The 20,961-nt window shown below is 42.6% G+C and overlaps 1 protein-coding gene across 1 annotated transcript in view; it reads right to left on the bottom strand.

Annotated features, from left to right (window-relative positions):
* Nucleotides 1-15: 15 nt before the first annotated feature.
* Nucleotides 16-20,961, bottom strand: part of lrpprc (leucine-rich pentatricopeptide repeat containing) — a 53,911-nt gene continuing 32,965 nt past the window's right edge. The window contains exons 27-39 of the mRNA XM_086180053.1: nucleotides 19,251-19,319; nucleotides 19,058-19,148; nucleotides 18,491-18,633; nucleotides 16,093-16,438; nucleotides 15,655-15,781; nucleotides 12,323-12,399; nucleotides 12,028-12,232; nucleotides 10,329-10,456; nucleotides 10,126-10,241; nucleotides 5,429-5,503; nucleotides 4,830-4,914; nucleotides 3,872-3,998; nucleotides 16-1,084 (exon numbers count right to left, since the gene is read on the bottom strand). Coding sequence (XP_086036179.1) covers nucleotides 1,075-1,084; nucleotides 3,872-3,998; nucleotides 4,830-4,914; nucleotides 5,429-5,503; nucleotides 10,126-10,241; nucleotides 10,329-10,456; nucleotides 12,028-12,232; nucleotides 12,323-12,399; nucleotides 15,655-15,781; nucleotides 16,093-16,438; nucleotides 18,491-18,633; nucleotides 19,058-19,148; nucleotides 19,251-19,319 — 1,599 coding nt within the window. The 3' untranslated portion in view covers nucleotides 16-1,074. The remainder of the gene's footprint in view (nucleotides 1,085-3,871; nucleotides 3,999-4,829; nucleotides 4,915-5,428; nucleotides 5,504-10,125; nucleotides 10,242-10,328; nucleotides 10,457-12,027; nucleotides 12,233-12,322; nucleotides 12,400-15,654; nucleotides 15,782-16,092; nucleotides 16,439-18,490; nucleotides 18,634-19,057; nucleotides 19,149-19,250; nucleotides 19,320-20,961) is intronic.

The following is a 20,961-nucleotide window of genomic DNA, read 5'->3' as shown; positions in this document are numbered from 1 at the left end:
ACTTTTTTCACAGTTTATTCATCTCTGGACCTCTGACGATGATATGGTTTACATAAAGTGGCTGCAACATGAACAGATGCATTGATGCTTCACGAGTCATATAATGATGTCATATATACTGACATATCAGTCAAAGACACCAAACCACCACTTCTTTATTTGAAAACTAACTACATTTTGCTGCTAATACTTGTATACTTTTACTTATAGATTTTTTTTTAACACAGGACTGTAGTGGATGATTGGATATTGAGCTCATTTCTTTTGCATCTCATCAGTTTGGACAAGCTCAGGATAAAACAAACTTGTGGATGCTTTCAAAAAGGTACGTTTGTTTTACGTCTACATGGAAGTGTAAGCTGTTAACATGTTGTAAGATGACACATCGAGCTTCCATAGTTCAGGAGGGTGTAATACATATTTTCTGGCGGAAAAGGACATTTCCACATAATTGGGGTATTAATTATTTACAGGGAAAATCAAGCTGAATACAGCCACGTCATGAACAAAGGGCTCGAAGCTGCTCGCGCCCGCTAAACGCTCAAAACTAACAGTCACACTCATAAAGCATCTTCAAAAAAGCTCGCTGTAAATTAAAGTCATCATTTACACTCCAGGAACTTTGCAAAACATTAAATTCAGGAAACAATTTATTGCTTAATAATGGTACACTGTACACAGTAAATCAACAATGGGTCTTTGAGGAGAAGAGCATGTTTGACAATGTCACACTGTTCAGGTGTCAGGGCTGTGGGATCGTGCACCTAAATGGAATGGAGCCGTCATTTCTGAAGGTTTGCTCGAGGTTTGACCCATGAATGTGAATTCGTCACATCGTTTATTGACCCAAATACCTCTGCAAATTCTCATCATCAGTTTTCCTCAATAGCACAGGGGACACAGTCCATCAGTTACATCATCCATCATTTCAACATACATATATAAAAAAAAAAAAAAGTCAAAAGAAGAAGGGTGGGTGGGGCTTTGGGATGGAGGTACGAAGCATGAATCTTTATTCCTCTGCTGCTGTCAGAGCCTCTATAATTCACTCTTTCAGTCGGTCTGCGTTAAACTTCAATCACTCCTGGAAAACAAGAGAAAGAAAACAAAACAAAAAAAGAGAGAAATGACTTGGCATCAAAAGACATTCACACACAAAACAAAAGTGTTTACCTGCCTCATAGCGAGGCAGCCAGGTGGGTTTCTCTCGCCTCCTTCCAAAAGCCGGCCCTCCTGGGTCTGTTTAAATAGTCTGCACTCTCCAACCAGGTTGTTTCGTTTCATCTTTAAATCCCCATTAATACACAAATCAGGGATTTGTAGCACCCCCCCCCCCCCCAACACACACACACACACACTTTCAGCCTCTGTTTCTGGCTAATTAATCAGTGTTTTGATCCAGAAAGTGTTTTGGTGGGTTTTTTATTTCTCCTGCAGATTACTCTGGCTCCCTACCACGTCTGTTTACTCATTAATGAAGCAAATACTGATAAATAACCGAGTCCACGACAGACTGAAGGATCCTAGCAGATATACAAGTTCAACGTCCACATTTGTGATATTCCTGCCTTTATCCTGCAGATTTGACTTATGAGGCAGCTGTATTCCTGCAACATTCAATTTGTGCATGTCACTGAACTGCAGTGGTTTGACCAATCAGCATTTAGTTCATGCTTAATGAGTCTCACTTTGCCAAACACACCTCTATTGCACTGATGATCGTCTGGTTCTCCTCCAGGAGCCAGGGCCAAGGAGTTTGGGTGTGATGACAGCGTTGAGCATGGATGCTGCTATTGCATCAGTTACATCGGGGATTTGAGTATTTCTTTTCCGTGGCATTTGCCTGTTTGCAGGACTACAAAAAAACCTACGGGCTTGAATCTCCCCAAACTTGGTGGAGGGGTGTAGCATGGGCCAAGGAAGACCCAGGTACATTCTGGAGTAGATTATGGCAAAAAAATTGAATCGTTTCATACATTTGGGTTTTTCTGAGAGCACCGTGGCCCTCCTGCTGTGAGTGCATAAGTGGGACAAAAAGTTGTAATTGGTTTTTAACATCCTCTCTAATCGTCAGAGCAGCCATGTGTCAAGATGGGGAGGAGGAGGAGAACAATATTCAGTTTCTATCAGTGAGCTGAAACTTGTGTAATAGCGTCATGTTGACATTCATCTCACCTTCTCCATCTCCTTCGCTTATAAAACCCAGCAATCGCTTTAATACCCTGACATGCAGTGAATAATGCAGCAGCTCCTCCACCTTCATCCCTCCTGAAGATGAGCGATGGGAAGGTAAGAAGCTTCCTTCTGCACCTGCCTCCAGGGGACGGCGCATCAAAGTGCTGGGGTTGAGAGGCGAGTGTGTGTGCTCGCGCGCGCGCGTGTGTGTGTGTGTGTGTGTGACATCGGCTTACGTAATGCGAGTTGTTGGAAGGCTAAAAAATACTAGAAGCTGGAAGAAGAGAGGCACTCTTGCATTGACACTATCTCACTTACACAGTATATGTACTTTGTGACTGCGGGGTGTGATTTTTGACACACACACACTAGCTGCAGGCCAGTGTGTGTGTAGTGAACTACCCCGAGCAGGCAGACTGCTGCTTCACATTACTACAGAACACACACAGCGGCACACTTTAGGACACCATGCCAGCACTGGTTAGCTGCTGGGAAGTGTGTGTGTTTGTATTTGTACACACATCTGTTCATTGCATTTTTGTGTCTTCATGGTTGTATCAAAATAGATTTCTGCGTAAGAATGTGTGTGTGTGTGTGTGTGTATGTGTGTGTGTGTGTGTGTGAAGGGTTGGGAGAGCAGATTTTTTTTCTTATTTCATAGTTGGTTATGTCATCCCCTGTATTTTATCATCACTTGATTTCATTTCATTGTGCAGTTTTCAGTTGATGTCCAACAGTTTGTCTTTACAGAACTCATAGGATCACGACTACTTTGTCATTTTAAAACTTTGTTCCAACACATTTTTACCCAATAATTTTTTTCATGACTTGTCTCAGAAACTTGTGTTTACACATGGAAATTATAAGAGAGCATGTCAAAAAAGTGTGTGTGTGTGTTTACAGTGCGTATTTCATTAAAATTAGGGTCCTGCTACATGGTTTGACACAACAAAAGCATGTACTGTATGTCACTATCAACCACAACAGACTTTCCTCAGTTGATCTTAAGGCGGTCAAATACACTCCAACGTTCTGGTGTTTGTGAACGTGAGTCCATGGCTTTTTTCAATATCTTCTAGATTTCTTTATTATTCAAAAATGTTTCCATGTACTTCATCATCATATGAATCCTATCAAATTCACAGGTTTGATTTACTGATCTCAGACATTATAATAAGTAAAGGGAGTTAGTGAGGTTTTCGGTGCAGCGACAGGAGACTGAATTCGTGTCGGCAAAATTCAGACATTTATTTCGGTGTAAAATTCAAACAGCTTCAGGGTATTTCAGCCAGGCATCGAGGCTCGAATGATTTCAATTGTGAGCATCGACTCTCTCAGCTCTTAATAATCCCGCTTGTGTCCTACATCATTGTTTTTGGGGAAAAATAATTTCACCTTTACTCTCCCCAAAGCAGAGATCTGCTGTCACAGCAGCTCAGAAACGTTGCTCAGTGTTGTAAGTTCTCATCCGCTAGCCACTCATCAAGAAATTATCATCTGGATTTTTACTTAGTATCACTTTAAAAGTGAAAAATAAATAAAAATAAATAATACAATAAGGTGACAGGAGGAGTTTGACTAAGTTGTCTGATCATAGTCGCAGTTATCTAGCAGGAAATCCGATTTTCGCGTCCATTTTTAAATTTCGAGGGCAAAGCTAAGTTACACCCTGGATTGTTGTGGGTTTGAGACTCACTGGAACGTCTCTCCAGCTTTGGAGTACAACAGGGCCAGTTGCTTGTGTAAGCCCTCATCAATGGGGAGTCCCTCTGACCGCATCTGCTCAAAGACAGCCTTGGCTTGTACGAAGTCCTCTTCTTTAACTGTTAGATGAGAGAGACACAAATAAGATAATAAACTCTATATGACACGTTCTTATTGTAAAATAGACATTTAGAAATGAAAGTGTGTGTGTGTGTGTGTGTGTGTGTGTGTGTGTGTAGACACAAAAAAAAAGAACACGTCTTATTTTTTGGTCAATATTTGTATATTCAAACTCAACATTATGATCAAGTGTAGCAGGAACCATATTTCCTGAATTTAAGCCTAATGCCACTTCAGACAGGTCTCTCTTGCAAAAAGTAGATCGGACCTTATGATGTCACCTGGCTAAATAAAGTTTTTGTATAAACAAGAAAAATTAAAATAAGGTCGCAGCTGTTTAGAAAGAACAGAATCGTGTCCCATCTGACTGCCCAGCTTGCTAGCACTGATTAAATAGTCATGTTTGCTCATCTTTGGTCCACAAGGTATAACAAATGGAGAGTTGAGAAGGGGAAGTGAGGAGAGGAGGTGAAGAGACCAGAGGAGGAGGGCAGAAGCAACAAGGGGAGGAAGAAAGGAAAGACAGAATAGAGTAAAAAGGTGCAGAGGGCAAGAAATGTCGGCGTGCTGATGAAAAAAAAAAGTACGACAAAATAACTGAGTGGTGGACCATGTCACAATTAGCACGCTAGGCTAGGCAGGACAGCTAACTCATTAGCTGACATGTGTTCTTCAGACTCATGCTTGTCTGGCTGCGTGCGCACGCACATGCACGCACGCACACACACACACACACACACTCCTTGACCTGATGCATTGTTAATGTGTCTGCTAATGTTGCCTCAGCCGCAGGCCAGCGAGCTGCTTGCTAACTGCCGTGAGTGTCTTACCATAACATTCCAACAGGGCACTGTACTGAGTGGCCTTTTCAAACATGTCTGGAAATATGATCAGCAGGTTCTTTTTTTGTTTCACCTGTGCAAGAACAAAACGTGTGTTTTTAAAGTTTGTTCTGGACACAGAAGATAACAAACAGGACAGTTGGGGAACTTTTCCTTACAAAACAATAACGAAAGCCGTAGTTTGCAGACATGCTGAGATAGCATGGGATCAGGGAATATACCTTAATTCACCACACAGACAAGGTTATGTATTTGTTAACAATATCTTTCGCCAATTATAATTCTAGTTAATGTTAGCTGTGCATAATTAAAGCATACTTTTTTTGTTGCCAAAAATAGAAAATCAAGAAATAAGCTAACATTGTGGGTTTTTTTTCATTTAAATGCCTGAAATTAGGTCAGCGGTCCACACTAGCAAATCATACTTTTACATTTTGCTCAAAACACACCAATAATCCGAAAGAGTGGTTGATAACAATTTGCTAAACGGAGCTACAAACTTCGCGCTGAGAGCAGAAGTGGGAAACTAGCTGTGGTCATGTCGAGTTCAAACTTGTTTTGAGAAAGTCACATGATGGGATTTTTACCAGTTCTTTCCCTCTCGAGCCTTTGTTTGTGTAGGACATCATGGTTTTCTGCTGTTCATCCAGGGCGCTAACGCGCTACGGGGAGAAACGGGATAAAAGACACAACACATTTGGTTAGGAGCAGTGACAAGAGTGTTAACATGCATGTCTTTAACGTGGGTGAAACTGGAGCTCCTGGAGAAGGACGTGCTAGCACACAATATTTTCCTTTTTTCTTTATTTTGCACCTAGGAGTTCACACACATACAGGATTAAAACACACGTGCACTCAACCACACTCAGGTTAAACGTTAATCACGAATTTAGTGAGTGTGTGCGACCCAACTAGTCATTTCTTTATGAATTTAAAAGCACAATTATGTTAAAATCAGTAATTATCTAGGTTAACATTTACTATTTAGTTGAAATATAAATATAACAAAAGCACAATTTGCACAGCACGAGTACAACCTGGGGATCTGGAGTAATTTGGAATTATTGCAGAGGTCATCTGTTAACATGCCACTTACAAACACAGGTCACATGATCATTTTAGTCACGTACTAATAGGGCTGATAGTTGCCAACTGAGTCAATTTTGGGATTGGAAGGTTCCGGTTCTTTTCTTCTTCTTTTCTGTGTTTGAGATTAGATTGCTTCTACTTCCTGAAATTGGCCTGAACCTCTGAACCTTCCAAAGTACTGTTTCCACAGTGCACCACCCCATGTTCAGTTGGGCTGAGACCGAAGGAAGCAGACAGAAGGTTCTGAGTCTGGATCTCTGCAGGCTCACCTTAGCAGGGAAAAACTCTTCACTTACAACTTAGTAATTCAATGCAAATTTTTAAAAAAGGCGTTAATATTTCATTTAAATTCTTCGACTGGTTATCATTTAGTCTCATGTAAGGTTAATATTTGACCTGATAGACTCATACGCCTTACTGAAGCTGCTGTTGCCGGAGGCTTAACCTGTAACACATGCATGCATTTATACTCTATATGTGTTCGTGTGTGTGTGTGTGTGTGTGTGTGTGTGAGTGCTCAGAGTGAGTAGGTGTTCTCCTGGCTGAGCAGCAATGAGGTCCGATTACTAGCCAGTCGTAAACTAACGTGTTTCACTCATTCTTCAACTGCTACAGAATTCAAAGCTACTGGCCTGCCAGGCTTTTAACAGGACCCACACACACACACACACACACACACACACGCGCACACACGCGCACGCACGCACGCACACACACACACCTCTCTTCAGAGTCACTGAGCAGCAGAATGCCTTAAGTACAATCAGGCAATTAGACCGACACTACACCATTTCACTCAACTTTGCTCTGTGCTCTCATTCTCTTTCCCGTCATTTCTCTCCCTCCCTTGCTACATCGCCCTCTCCCAAAGGTGATGGCAGAACCGACCAGACCTACCCATCCCCCCTCCCCCTTGCTCCTCACACACAAAGCCTAAAAGCTCTAAAATATCCAGGGAATGTTTCATCTTTTTCCTCTGTGACTCCTCCCAGTGCATGCACACACACACACACGTCGGCGTTTCACTTCTTAATGACATACTTCATCCCTCTCGCTCTCCCGCCGCTCCCCACCAACCTCGGTTCCTTCTCTCCTGATAGGCTTGTCGTCATTATTGTCTGCTCGCCTACTTAAAAGCTTTTCGGAGTTTTGGTCCTGCTTCACTTGTGATGGGATGGAGGAGCTGGGCTGCTACCCTCCAGTGACCCTGGAAGAGTAGCTGTGTTGGGGAGTCAGGAGAGCGAAAGCAGGCCACGTGGGACTGACACGTTTAAGCGCAAAAGTTAGGCGCGGGTCACGTCAGTAGAGTCTCGACACCCAAACTCAACAAAGACGAATGCAAGAGCATGTAATAAGTAGCCTCTGATATGATCCTGTGCTTCTCATCTCCAATATTTACCTTTGAAGGATTTTTTTCCTCGGCAACCACGCATCTTCAATTTTTCCAAGAGGCAGGTTTCACACACTTTGAACATATTTAATAGAGATTAAACATGAAATAATCTCAACTGATTTAAAACAAGTTTACATTTAAGAAAAAGTTACAAAGAAAACAAATATTCCATTGGATAATCTTAATTTCTTCATCTCCAAATTCTTAAATCGAAATATTCCGGGGAAAAAATAAAATCTGACTCCTTCTCTATAGAGAGAGAAAAATATATATCAATATGACCAGGATGCATATCAAGCGAGAGGCATTTTATTGCTTCAATCATCATGTAATCCGGAGTTTGTCTTGAAATAGTGATGAAGACGAGAGCGGGAAGTAATGTATCTGCTCATTAAAACTTATGCCAGTCGGACACGGCTGTTTAATGATTGAGGAGGATAATCACTCAGGACGTCGGCCAGAAATGAGGAGCAGATGCACATCGCCATGTCTGAGTGGATCTGAAGTGGTTGACATTTCTGTCTCTGTTGATTAGGTCAACTCTCTAGTCTCGTGAAAATACCATGAAAGGGGAAACCGCGTTGTTGTTTTTTCTTCCCCTCGATCTTCCTGTTGTGTATGACATGTCGCAGGCGTTCCACGGTCGCCTGTCACGACACCCTCCCTCCCTATTGGAGCAATTCAAAAAATGCTGGTCCCTACTGATCATTTCAAGGCAGACACACGGAAAACAGGGGAAAAAAAAAGAAAGTCCAACCGAAACTGGACGCCCAAGGCCACATTGCCACCAGATATCTGACAAAACCTGAACCAGGGCAGCCCAGACTGGGACTTGCTAGTTAATATTGGCCTGCCAGATTTGAAAGAAAAAAAACATTAGAACAGCCCTTCTAAGGGAAGAAAAAAAAAATCTCAAAGTAATTCAAATAAAATACAGTTTTCTTTTTGTTAAAATTCAAATATGTAGAATACCAAATTGTTTTTTTCCATAAGTTGACTGGTAGAGGCACAAATTCCTCATGTTACAGTACACGACTGTTGTCCTGACTCTGTCACTAACAGCTACCGGCACTTGAACAATACGGCGAACATTCGATTTCCTTTGACGTGTGGTTCAGCTTAGCTGTGAAAAAATCACTTTGCTTAATTACACAACAATGTGTGCTTGCTTTCAGCCCGCAGCCCAACGCCATGTTTCACTTAGCTTGTTCAGTAATAAGAATTAAAAAAAAAACACTACTTATTCAGCAACAGCAGTTAAGTGCTTTAACATGCGATGCATTCAATGGGTCCTAAAATGTTGATGAAATGGAGAGCAGCCAAGATTGTGCGACAAGAAACCTGAAAATCCTGCATTCCTTGGGTTGGTGTTAAAATAGTGATGAGGCGGAGTGAGTGCGAGGGGTTAGTTGCACATCTATCTTCATTAGCGTTCACTCACGTGAGACTGAATGACGGAGTGGCAAGATCGCCCAGCAAGGGAGAGTTAAAGAAAAGCTGAAATAGGAGGGAGCAATGCATGGCGCCGCTGTTTCGGCCCTCGTCCTCTCCGCCTCGTCTCTCACCCATCTAGCTCCTACATATTAATATCCCCAGGCTCAAAGAAAAGTCATTGAGCTGTAACGTACCGACTGAGTTAAATAAGTGAAGTAGCAGGAGGCCACCTCAGACCGCCAGACTCAGTGGTGGAATGTGGGCGAGCGTTTGCTGCATTTACTCAGACGATGTAAATGCGAGTCTGGATAAATAAGTCAGAAAGTGTGGCGGAAGAATGTCTGACGGCTGGACAAATGCATCGGGGAGTTGTGATGGACTAAATTCATCGCCGCTTCTCTTGACGAGAGAGGTTTTAATTACTTTGATAAAATAATTTAAAACCCAGCTAAATATAAAGTCACTCAGGAGGATACAAAAAAAAAATGCTCAAGTTGATTTAAAATGGATTTAAAGTGGGAACAGCATTTTAAAAAAAAAAGTTTTTTTTTCCCCACATTGAACAATCTTGACTTTCCTGTCACAGAACGGGTGAAAAATAACCAGCGGTACACTGTACTGTTTTGGTAGCTGACGCGGTAAATTGGTAAGGTTCTTCTAGTTTCTTTTCCACCATAGGTTCTCATCCATTACATCTTCTTTTAAAACTGAGACTAACTTATGTCTGACATAAAAAAAGGAATCCAACCTGAAAAACCCTGCACTCAACATTTACACAAATTGGAAAAACTTCTGTAACAAGTCTAAAAAGCGTGACAAGTGCCTTCTTCTGAACGTACTGTAGCTGATCAATTTCGAGCTCCGTTCAGAAAAACAAGCGTTTGGAAAGCTTTTTGTCGATATTTCCAACAACAAGCAAAAGCATAAAAGTTCTGAAGGACAAATCGGCGCCATGACATTCATTTCGGCACAATTTTTATTTCTCTATTGCAACTTAAATAGATTAAGATGGATGCAGCAGTCATCAACAGGCCGCCTCTGAAAACAGAAGTGACACGCCAGGCTGTTCGCACCACATCATTTTAACTGCCACAAAATAATGTTATGGACCCAAACATGACCGCTGTTAGGTTTCCAGCGGGACTTCTACCGAGACGACATGGTTGTTTTGCAATCAAGTAAAGTGCACTAAATTGGAGTTGACCTCATGCAGTTTGGAGACGGAGTGCTAGAGGACACAAGGAAGCGGGTCCTCGCAGTGCGGCTGTACTAAAGAAATACAACATGAGGAATGTCTGGTCTACGCATGAAAACACAGTAGTGGTTGTGCAAGCACACACACACACTCCTGCACACACTCGTACTCACATTCAGCATGGCCCTGGCGTCCTCAACTTTGTCTGTGGCCAACAGCTGGAGGAAGAGATCCATTGCTGGTCTGTAGCTGGCGAACTGGTTGGCGAGCCGCTCAGCCATCGCGCTCACTGCATCACCGCACAAATGTCTTTATTAGTGCACCGTGACTTCACGTTTTTATATTTGAATGTTGTGAGTGTGTGTGCATGCCTTACTCTTGTCAATCGCGCCATCGTTGCCATCATGAAAGAGCTTTTTGAAGACAAAGGACATACTGCTGTCTTTTTGGTCGCCACTGATGTAAATATCCTCCAGAATGTCAATGGCTGACTGCACATCACCACTGGAAGAGGTAAAGGGTGAGATTATGATACTCATAAAATTAAAAATGACATCCAGTCACCTGTACACTTTACATTATTTTCACTTGATGAAAAAAAAAAAAATTCATCTGTTGCATGACAATCTTTCCTGTTGAAGTCTCCAAAAGTTTGCTTTGACTTCTCAGTGCAGAGCTGCTATTTAAATATTAAAAAATTAAGCATGTATTGCACTTCTTATCAGACAAGAAAAAAAAAATGGAGAGGGGGGGGGGGGGGGGGGGTTGCGTGTGTCCCGAGTCTGGTTGACGTTCCATTACAGAAACTATTCCCAAAAGCTTTTGCGCCACTGAGATGATTTCTCAAGAGAACGAGTTCATGTAAAAATAATGTGTGTTGTGTTTCTTGTGCAACTTTCCACTGACTGCATGAGAAGTGTGTTTCTGCTGACGTTGCCACCGTCCAACAAAAGCCTGCAAACTGAAGCACTACCAATGTCCAACTCCGTCTGGCAGCCTGGCCTTGCTAGCAACACTTTACACTCCCTCATGTGCGCCCAAATCCCTCCCCGCCGACACCAGTCGTTATGAATATTTAACTTACACGATGTGTGTAAGTATATGTGTGAGTGTCCGGAGGTGGGGGAACATATCCACCCTGATTGTTGCGACTGGGACCGTCTGAATAATTCAGCAGGGGGCCCCGCTAAATGTGGTGCTGCGCTTTCCGGGCCTGCTAAGCTCTTCCACCCTGGCTCTTAACCAGTCAGCTTGACTCAGGCACAGTGGGGACACACGTGTCAGAACTGCTCAGAGCGCAGCTCCCAGAGGTCAGGGTTCAAGCTGACAGGGCCGCGCTGTGATGGCCAATCGGGCGTGAGACCGTCTTGCTATTTTTCACTTTCTGCTGTCCCTCCGAGTTGGCATGGGGGCGCCGCCACTTGAGCTGGGGGACAGCGCTAATGTGGCAAGTGGCGTGATGAAAGTTTGATGCACAATGTGTGTTATATTTTGTCCTCCGTTGTTTGAGAAGCGATGGAACAGCCGTGGAGGGTGGGTGCTTTCATGACATTAAAAGGAATCCATGAATAATCCTATTACTCCTATGTTTCCTATTTGTACCCGACATTCCACTCGCTCTGCAGGCTTTTACTTTAAAAGTGTGTCACACCGGGTCTTGTCACACTTTTGCCTGCTTTACTCTGTGCGCTGCCCTGTTATAGCCTAACAGTGACAAATGATCAAATAGTTTACAAAATACTTCTCACTGACTCTAAAATTGCTTTATCAGTTGTGATTACAATCTTTTCCTCCTGTTGCGTGGTCTTTCTACATCCGGTTTGTGTTCATCTGCAGGGATTAGAGAAAACAGTAAAGATGGAAACTTTCTAGCTTTGCAACACCAGATTCAGGGAAATCTGATGATGTTGTGAGAAAGTCGCTCAAGAAGCGACGTTCTAATGCCAGATGCGGTACACGACCAATTCCCTCTATATTACCGGATCTTTGAAATAATACATCAAAAATATTTGCTTGTAGACAAAAAAAAAAAAAAAATACTGTAACGCTCCACATAAACACTTAAGAGTTCTTACTTCTTGATGTGTGCCAGAGCCAAGTTGTGGTGAAACAGCATGATGGGTATTTTGAGGGGCCTCGTAAGACTCCCTATCTGTGACTCCACTTCCTTGATCCCCTTGATGTCACCTTGATCCCTCAAGGCATAAACCAGTTTGGGCACCGCTGACTCCACCGGCCTTATCTCCATTTCTAACATGAATTTAAGCATCTCAAGAGCATCTGGAACAGAAGCGTGAGAGGTGACAAGGTGCATCAAGTGTGTGTGTGTGTGTGTGTGTGTGTGTGTTTTAGCGTGTGTTGGGTTCTTACCTTTTGGCTTGTTTTTCTTGGACAGGTCGTTCAAGAGCAAAGAGTAGGCTTTGTTCTTCACCTGGGAGAGCATTGAGCTGGAGAGAGACATGGAGAAATGAGGAGGAAAAAGAAATCACGACACGTTTCTTAAAATGTGTCAATCTGATCGTGGTGTCCTCCTGACTGAGTACACACTGGATTTACAAGACGTCCGATTCATTGTGATGGTGTACCTTTTTTTTTTTCTGGAGTTTAATCCACTACAACAGTCCAAAGCAGACATTTACATCTTAACATTGCTAACTTATCTGGCAACTATATGGATTACAAGGATAAATACATCTTTTCTTCTATCATGCCACTCCAGAGGCCCGTCCCACGAGGAACGTCTCACTCATTCAACTTCAAGTACCATTACTGTAAACATTCCTTTCTATAAATTATTGGTATGAATACTAATCTAAATACAAGCTGGCACTGTAATAGATGATGTGCGTCCGTGTGCCTGATGAACTTCCCGTTGCTTCAGGCACTTTGTAGTTTTCCTGATCTGAGCTTGTTAGAATTATCAAGTACCGACTCGCCATCAAATGCATCATCTATAAATCGCAAATATACCAGATCCCTCCTTTTACCGCTTGTGTGCTGTAATCTCACGCAATGCAATGGTGTGACTCCAAGGCAGAAGACACACTTGTATTTTGACAGTGGTGCAGGAGATCACGTCTAGAATGAGAGAGACGACATATACTATAAAATGATTGGATTTTCTTTGAAAGTGTGTAATGTGGTGTTAAAAGTAGCTCCTCCAAATTTGTGGGGCCCTTTCTTTGTGGCGTCTAAACCATATTTCTACACATATCCATAATATGTCTGCTCATTTACAAGAGTCATCGATTCCTATGTCAGAGCGGCTGGAGCTAAAAGACAAGACGGACGAGACAATGGAGAATATCTGATTGGCGGCATGTCTGAGCTTCTTATACGGCGCCTGCTGTGACCCTGAAAATAATACAGACATCAAACAGTTGATTGTCGTCACCGTATATGTGATGTTGCATCCTGCTGAGCAGCAGCACGTGTGTGTGTGTGTGTGTGTGTGTGTGTGTGTGTGTGTGTCCTATCAGAGAGGTAGGCTGAATGCTGCAGTATTGATGCCTCCAGGAGCTGCTCCTGCTCCTCACTGCTTCTTCCTCCTGATTCCTCGCTCTGTCTGCCCGTCCATTTGCGGTTCTTTTCAGCTCTCCTCCTTTTCATTTTCTTGCAGCTAAAACCTCAATCAGGCTTGCCTCCCTGCTTTTCTTTTTTATTTATTATTATAGCCCTGCAACCAGATTAATCCGCCCGCTCAATTGAGCATCAGGCGGGCAATCCTTATCACCACGGCGACACCAGGCCAAGCAGCATCCGACAGCCACTGTGACAGGGTCACGGCAGAGATTGGAGCGGTAACAGGGTCGCCGACAGATTGCTGCGGAGGCCGAGCAGTGGTGGGGGTGTGTGGGTCAGAATTATTCTTATCGGGTGGGAGAAAATCTCTGGAGGCTGTCACACACTCACCTTTTCTAAACACACACACTTTCACTGACGCTGCTCTCTTGCCTTCTTCAAGAGGTATTGTGCTTAAGCCAAAAAAAAAAAAATCTATCATCCCTCTCTTCCTCTCTCATCATCATCAGACACTCTCAATCTCTTAATCTCGCCATCAGCACCCTGCTGCTCAATTCTGTACAGATTACCCCAAAACAAACACCCACACGCACAAAGAATTAATGCCTAAAGCGTCTTCATTAACCTCGTACATGATTAAATCTAGACATCCTCTGCTCGTTCACTCCTTCATTCCTATTTAGCTCTTTTTATCTCCTTATTTCTCCTCATTTCCGTCTTCCCCTGACTCTCCTCTCAGCTCATTTCACCTCTCAGTTAGAGTGCAGATAAACTCGGCTTTTATCCAGGCAGGGATGCCATAAACCAATTCAAACAGAGAACCGGAGATGGGTTATCACTTGTTATTGCCTCGCGCTTGTTGAAACACAGGTCTAAATTTGATACGATTATTTCTCACAACATAAAAGAGTGAAACATGGAGACGGACAAAAACAGGGAGGAGACTGATTTCACGCCCGTGAATTAGGGCTCATGTCATCGCATTATTAGTGTTTAAGTCTTTCACTGTCCCCTGCAGAAGAGATGGACAGAGATAAAAGACGGTTTCTCTCCAGCCCTGGTGCGGCCCAATATCCCGAAACAAGACGATACGTTACTAATTACGAAGTCACTGCTTTACAGAAAAGAGAAAAAAATAAAAAGCTTCATTAATCTGCGCATGTGAGTGTGTGTCTTGGGGGCTTAGTAGGAAAAAGCAGTATTTCGCCTCCAGCAGGGACGGGTGTGTTAGCACACAATCGCTTTATAATCCTCATGTATACTGAGGCGACAGCCCAAAGTGACCCGCTGCCACTGAAAGTAGCGGAGTGTATCAACCACAGCCTGCGTCATGGTGAATATGACAGCGTGTTGTGTTTAGAACAGTGAACCACAACTCTGTGTGTGTGTGTGTGTGTGTGTGTGTGTGTGTGTGTGTGTGTGTGTGTGTGGTGGTGGTGGTGGAGTGGTCATCAAATACAACAGAAGTTATTACTTTACCAAATACACAAAGATACACAAAGGTTTGAGATCAGAGGCGCAATTAACGTAAATGATTCAACAAGAAATGGATTATCACCTCCAAAACAAATTATGTGCACAATGATGGATTTAATCACTATAAAAAGGTGACCAAAGTGGCACTTGGCTGCAAAGTCTTCTTATCCCCACCCCCACCCCCCCAAAAATAATAATGAATTAGTCCCAAAAGGCTGTTGACAGTGAACCCCCCCGGGATTGTATGAGCATTGAGATGGTCAGACAAGAGCCTATCGAGATACAAAAAGACTACAGCCCTTCTGGAACACATGTAAGACGAAGGGTCCATGAGTGTAGTGAGTATCAGTGAGTTTTGGTCACATCCCACTCCTGTCCTCTGGAGGAGCCAGGAAACTTGCAACTGTTAGAACAACTGTTAATGGCGTGACCAAGGCATGACTTTAAAAAGCACAGGGAAGATTGTTGGGACAAATCTGCCCAGCACCGGGACTAAATCAGGTTCGAATTTTTCAAAAATACTTTCACTGATAAAAATGATCCCTCATGACGCCACTTGTTTGAAATCTGAGATATCGGGCTCATATTTCTCACTGGAGACAGTCCCTATGATGGAGATTGACGTATTGTTCAAACCTAACATCTAGTTGAAAGGGTTCTACCTCATATATTCAGTTTCTCATCACCCATGCTAATGCACTTACAGCCCCTTGACTCTCTGGGCATCCTTCATGGCTGTTGCACCTTTTAGGGTGCTGATCAGTTTCTTGTCAGTGTCTTCACTCAAAATGAGATCTCTCTCATTGGCTTCCATCAACATCATGAAGGCTTCTGCAGGGAGAGAGAGGGAGGGAACACAAGAAGGAGAACAAGGTTGAGCAGGACTTTGAGGAAATTTTCATATTGGATCGAGCCCTCACAAAGAATATCTTCATTCTTGTCTGTACTGCAATGACAAAAAAAATGAAGTACAACTGTAATATAACAGCTCCATATGAATGAAAAGCCCCTGTCCCATGCCTGATGAATGACAACCTGCACCCTCCACTCCACCTGCAGGAATACCAGTTACGGGTCTGACACAGGCAGGGTGGAACACTTTAACATGAGGGCCAACAGTACAGAGACCCCCTGTAGCTCACCTTTGGACTTTCCATTCTCACAGAGGTTAATCAGTTCTTCCTCTAACTTTATCAAATCTTTCAGTGTTGTGGTGGTGTCTTCCGATGCGGTGGTGGTGGTGTCTTCCGATGCGGTGGTTGTGGTGTCTTCCGATGCGGTGGTGGTGGTGTCTTCCGATGCGGTGGTGGTGGTGTCTTCCGATGCGGTGGTGGTGGTGTCTTCCGATGCGGTGGTGGTGGTGTCTTCTGATGCGGTGGTGGTGGTGTCTTCCGATGCGGTGGTGGTGGTGTCTTCCAATGTGGTGGCAGTGTCTTCCAATGTGGTGGCAGTGTCTTCCAGTGTGGCAGCGGTGTCTTGATACCATGTCTGTAACACGAATGAGTTTGACGTTTCTATTTAAATATTATAAACATACACACACAGCTGAATGTGTACAGAGATTGTGTGTGAATGACAGTGCTATAGCACCGGGCAAGCAGGGCAGGGTCCCCCGATGCTCGGCCACCCGTGTAGCATTGGGTGGAGGGGGTTAAGCTGTACTGGCTGGGGGCAAATTAGGTCTGGCACCCAAGGGGCATAAAAGTATTTGTTTAAATGTGTGTGTGCGTGTGCGTGTGTGTGTGTGGGAAAGCAAGTGTCAACTCCAGAGCCCCCAGGGGTCACTGAGTTCATTGCTCCAGGCAACGGCAATCACTTCCTGTCTCATCACACTTCGGGGCTGTTAGAGCGCCATCGGATGTGTGAACTCAGAGGATGGAGGAGGAATGAAGCAACAGAGCACAAAGCAACAGAATATTGTATTATTTAAAACAAATCCACCACTTTATTCTGAGTGACTTTACTTATTTAAGTATTCAGATTCCTTCTGCTTAAAGTCAAAGTCAGTGTACATCCACATATACAGCTAAAGATCCAGCGGCAGCCATATGGTAGCATTTAGCTGCTTGCTAAATTAGTCTGGCATTAGAGATTTACAGACGGATCGAGCTGTAATTCCTCTCAGCAGCCAGCCGCTCTGATTGACCACACTTCAGATCACAGCGTCAATCCTGTTTCCTCTGCATGTAATGAACAAAAGCTTAAAGTGAAGTGGGCCAAGGGGGGTGCCAGGAGCAGCTGATAAGAGTTTCCAGAGGGGTTATTTTTTTGTATGTGTGTGTGTGTGTGTGTGTGGGGGGGGGGGGGGGGGGGGGTTCTACGATCAGAGGGGGAGGTCAGCTTCCTTTTTGGTAAATCTATTCAGTAAGTTAATATTTTATTCCTTTAGTGTCAAGTAGAAATGAGACTGTTGCATATTTAAAAGATGACTTTGTGTGTAGCCAAGATAGAGATGTGGAGGTCCAGCTTCAATGTGTAAATTTGATTCTCGTCAGTTACTTATCTTTACAGTCCTACATATTTGATATTTTGATGATCAGCAGCTTATTTTGTTTCATTCACGTGTGACTTGGCTGTTGTGACACTATAATTTTCCAATGAGACCGGTAAAGAAGTCTATGTAGCAGAGTTGTTAGCGTGCTTAATACTTGTAATTAGGACTTACTGAGTGAATTAAGTTTGTTCTATTGAATACCAATTAAATCCATGGTAAAATTTCAGTACACTAGAGTGCATTTGGGAGAGATTATAGAGACAGTAGAGCAGCAAAAGGAGTATCAGGTTCCAGACATAGGAACTGATAGGTTTGGGTTGTGTTCACAATTGAACCAGTACCTGGAATTCAGGGAGGTAACAAGTCCTAAAAAGTGTGTTGGGCTTTACCACTTTGCAGGATTGATGTCACAGGGTCACTAAGGTTTACTCTCTCCCCAAGATGCAAAATGTGGTACTGACATTCCTCGGTAAGTAACCTGAAATGTACAGAATTCTGCACCCAAGCTAAGCAGGTAAATGGTTCAAATGTCAACAGTATCCAGGTTTAGTCAGCAAGAACGGCCCAATATCACAATTACAATCATGGTCATTACAGATAAATCAATAAAAAATATATAAAATGAATCAATAAACCAATACGATATCTGAAAACGGTGAAATATGACCAAGGTACAAAGTTGCACAACTGATATTTTAACAAACAAAAAGCGGTAACATAAAACAAGAACGGTAAATCATAAGGTTTGAGAAGCTGGAACCTGACATAAGCTGATATTTAAAGATAATATTTGGATCATCAAAATTGTTGACAAAATATTCATTTATTATTTCACTTCTTTCAGCTCCAGTGATGCATCTGCACAAGCACCTCTGTAATGTGCTCAGCTGTCAGTGCTGCACAGTTGGGCCTCACATTTGACCTCAGGCACTTTTATACTCCTCCGGTGCTGTCAAGAATCTCCTGCTCTTTGCTCTCAGATTATTACGCTCTACCCCCCGGCCATTATTCTCTAATGAGTGTTAGTGGTATTAACAGAATTTTACCTCAGGCACTTCAAAGGGTACGCCGTTGCTGTCAGTCCTCAGGAGTTCTGCCAGCAAAAGCTGGGTTCTCTGTCTGAGAACGATGTTCTCCTCCTTCATCTTCAACCATACGGCCTTGGCCTTCTCTGTGTCATTATTCACCTCTGCGAAAGGAGAACGTGAGTGCAAGAAAAAGTGTGTTCTGTCAATAGTTGTGAAAGCTGTGACATGAAGAGCCCTGTGAGGGGACGGTGATGTCACTCAATTTCTAACAAAGTGCTCCATGCTGACAGAGGGCAATCAGAGCACTAATCTGATCAACTGACTGGTCCTCCACTATGCTGTCATTTAGGAAACACACTAACTAGCAGCGTATTTGTTTGTGTGTGTGTTGGGAAGTTGAGGTAATAGGCTGACAATCAGCTTTAACACTCCAATCACTATCTGCTCTGCTCTCCATGGCAGCAATCACACCATGGTCTTCTGCTTATTTCGTCTGATTCTGTTCTCTCCTCACACACACACACACACACACACACACACACACAAATATAAGAGGGCACACACACAGAAAGAAGAGAGACTTACTGCAAAGACGGAGGATGTAACAATACAAATCATCTCTATCGCAGTTAGACAGGTTCCTTGTTATGTCCACCATTTGCTCCAAGGCCTTCATCTAAACACAGAATTTCAGTAATTAAATTTTGCCCCTGCTTCCTTTTTTTTTCCCGTGGCCTTTATTATTTTGTTGTTAGTTTTTGTTTGTGTGGATGTTTACCTTTTTTGCTCGAATGCAATTCTCTGCAAACCACTGAAGGCTTACTTGCCGGGCCTCCAGATCATTGGACTACAAAGAGAAAAACATATGAGAACAGAAACAAGAAAAAACAACAACAGAGTAAACATTAATTGTATCAAAACAAAAACACACACACACACACACACACACACACATATATGTACACACATACATATACGTTTGTATATTTATGCATACATACATGCACGCATAAGCATACGTATGACGTATGTATGTATGCATGTGTGCTTATGCATATATGTACATACTTACACACACACATATCTACCTATCTATCTATATATATAGATTATAGATATATACACTACCAGTCAAAAGTTTGGAAACACCTTCTTATCAATGGTTTTACTTTATTTTTACTACTTTCTGCATTGTATATACACACTGATGACATCAAATATATGAAGCAGGATATATGGAATTATGTAGCAAAGAAAAACAATTGAAATATCTGTAAATATGTTTTATATTTTAGATTCCTCAAAGTAGCCACCCTTTGTTTTGTTGAAAGCACTGCAAACCCTTGGCCTTCTCTCAATGAGCTTCTTGATGTCATCATGATGATGTTTTCACTTCTCAGGTTCGCCTTGTCAGGGTTCATTTGAGGAATTTCTTGGCTTCTCAATGGGGTTGGGACCATCAGTTGTGTTGTGCAGAAGTCAGGTTGGTACACAGCTGACAGCCCAATTTGACAACTGTTAGAATTCATATGATGGCAAGGAGTAATCAGCTTAGTTAAGAGAAACAACAGCCCATCATTACTTTCAGGACTGAAAGTCGATCAGTCCGGAAAATTGCTAAAACTTTAAATGCGTCCCCGAGTGCAGTTGCAAAAACCATCAAGTGCTCTGGCGAAACTGCCTCCCACGAGGACCGCCCCAGGAAAGGAAAGACCAAGGGTCTCCTCTACTGCTGAGGATGAGTTCATCAGCCTCAGAAATCACAAGTTAACAGCTCCTCAGCTTAGAGCCGAGACAAAAGCCACACAGAGTTCTGGTAGCAGACACATTCAGAAGACAGAACCAGTCGATTTTGGAAATCGAGGCTTGACAAAAAGCAATTCATCAATAAAACTGCTCGGAATGTATTTTATGGCCACTTACAGATCCATTTATTGGCGTATTGCATCACTGTTGACATTCGATTTACGCTACACTGTCAGGTTAATTTTTTTTTTTGAAATCCAACTACTGTTGGAGATAAAAGCTGGTTCTTAAACACTTACAAAAGTACTTTGGTGATCTCATTTTAAATAAAGATAATCTGGTTATATTTTTGGAGAATTTATTCACTGATAATGCCAGTATCATACTGTGAGTATTCCACATTTATACCACTCTGTTGCAAGTTGCATTAGGACTTGACTGTTACTCATCATAATAAATCTCATAACTATACAGAATATATTTTCCCTCTCAGAGGGAGACTACTATCCACAAACCCATATTTTACTGAATACAGTACTACAGCAAAAACACGGTCTATATATCTACACTTATAAATGACAACCTCTTATTTTTGACCTGCATAGACATTGGAAAAAGTGGCATTCTGTTTGTTGAGACAAGAAATAAAAATATAATAGATTAAAGTATAAAATGTGTTGAGACTTTGAAAATAATCCCACAGCAGAAAACTGACATGATGGTAATGTTTCCTTTGTTTATCA

Source organism: Aulostomus chinensis, chromosome 16, assembly GCF_037954235.1.
Source record: "Aulostomus chinensis isolate RoL2024-O1b breed Wild chromosome 16, RoL_Achi_v1.0, whole genome shotgun sequence".
Taxonomy (NCBI): Eukaryota; Metazoa; Chordata; class Actinopteri; order Syngnathiformes; family Aulostomidae; genus Aulostomus; species Aulostomus chinensis.
Note: the sequence above shows the minus strand (reverse complement) of the source record. Positions and strands in the feature narration are given on the sequence as shown.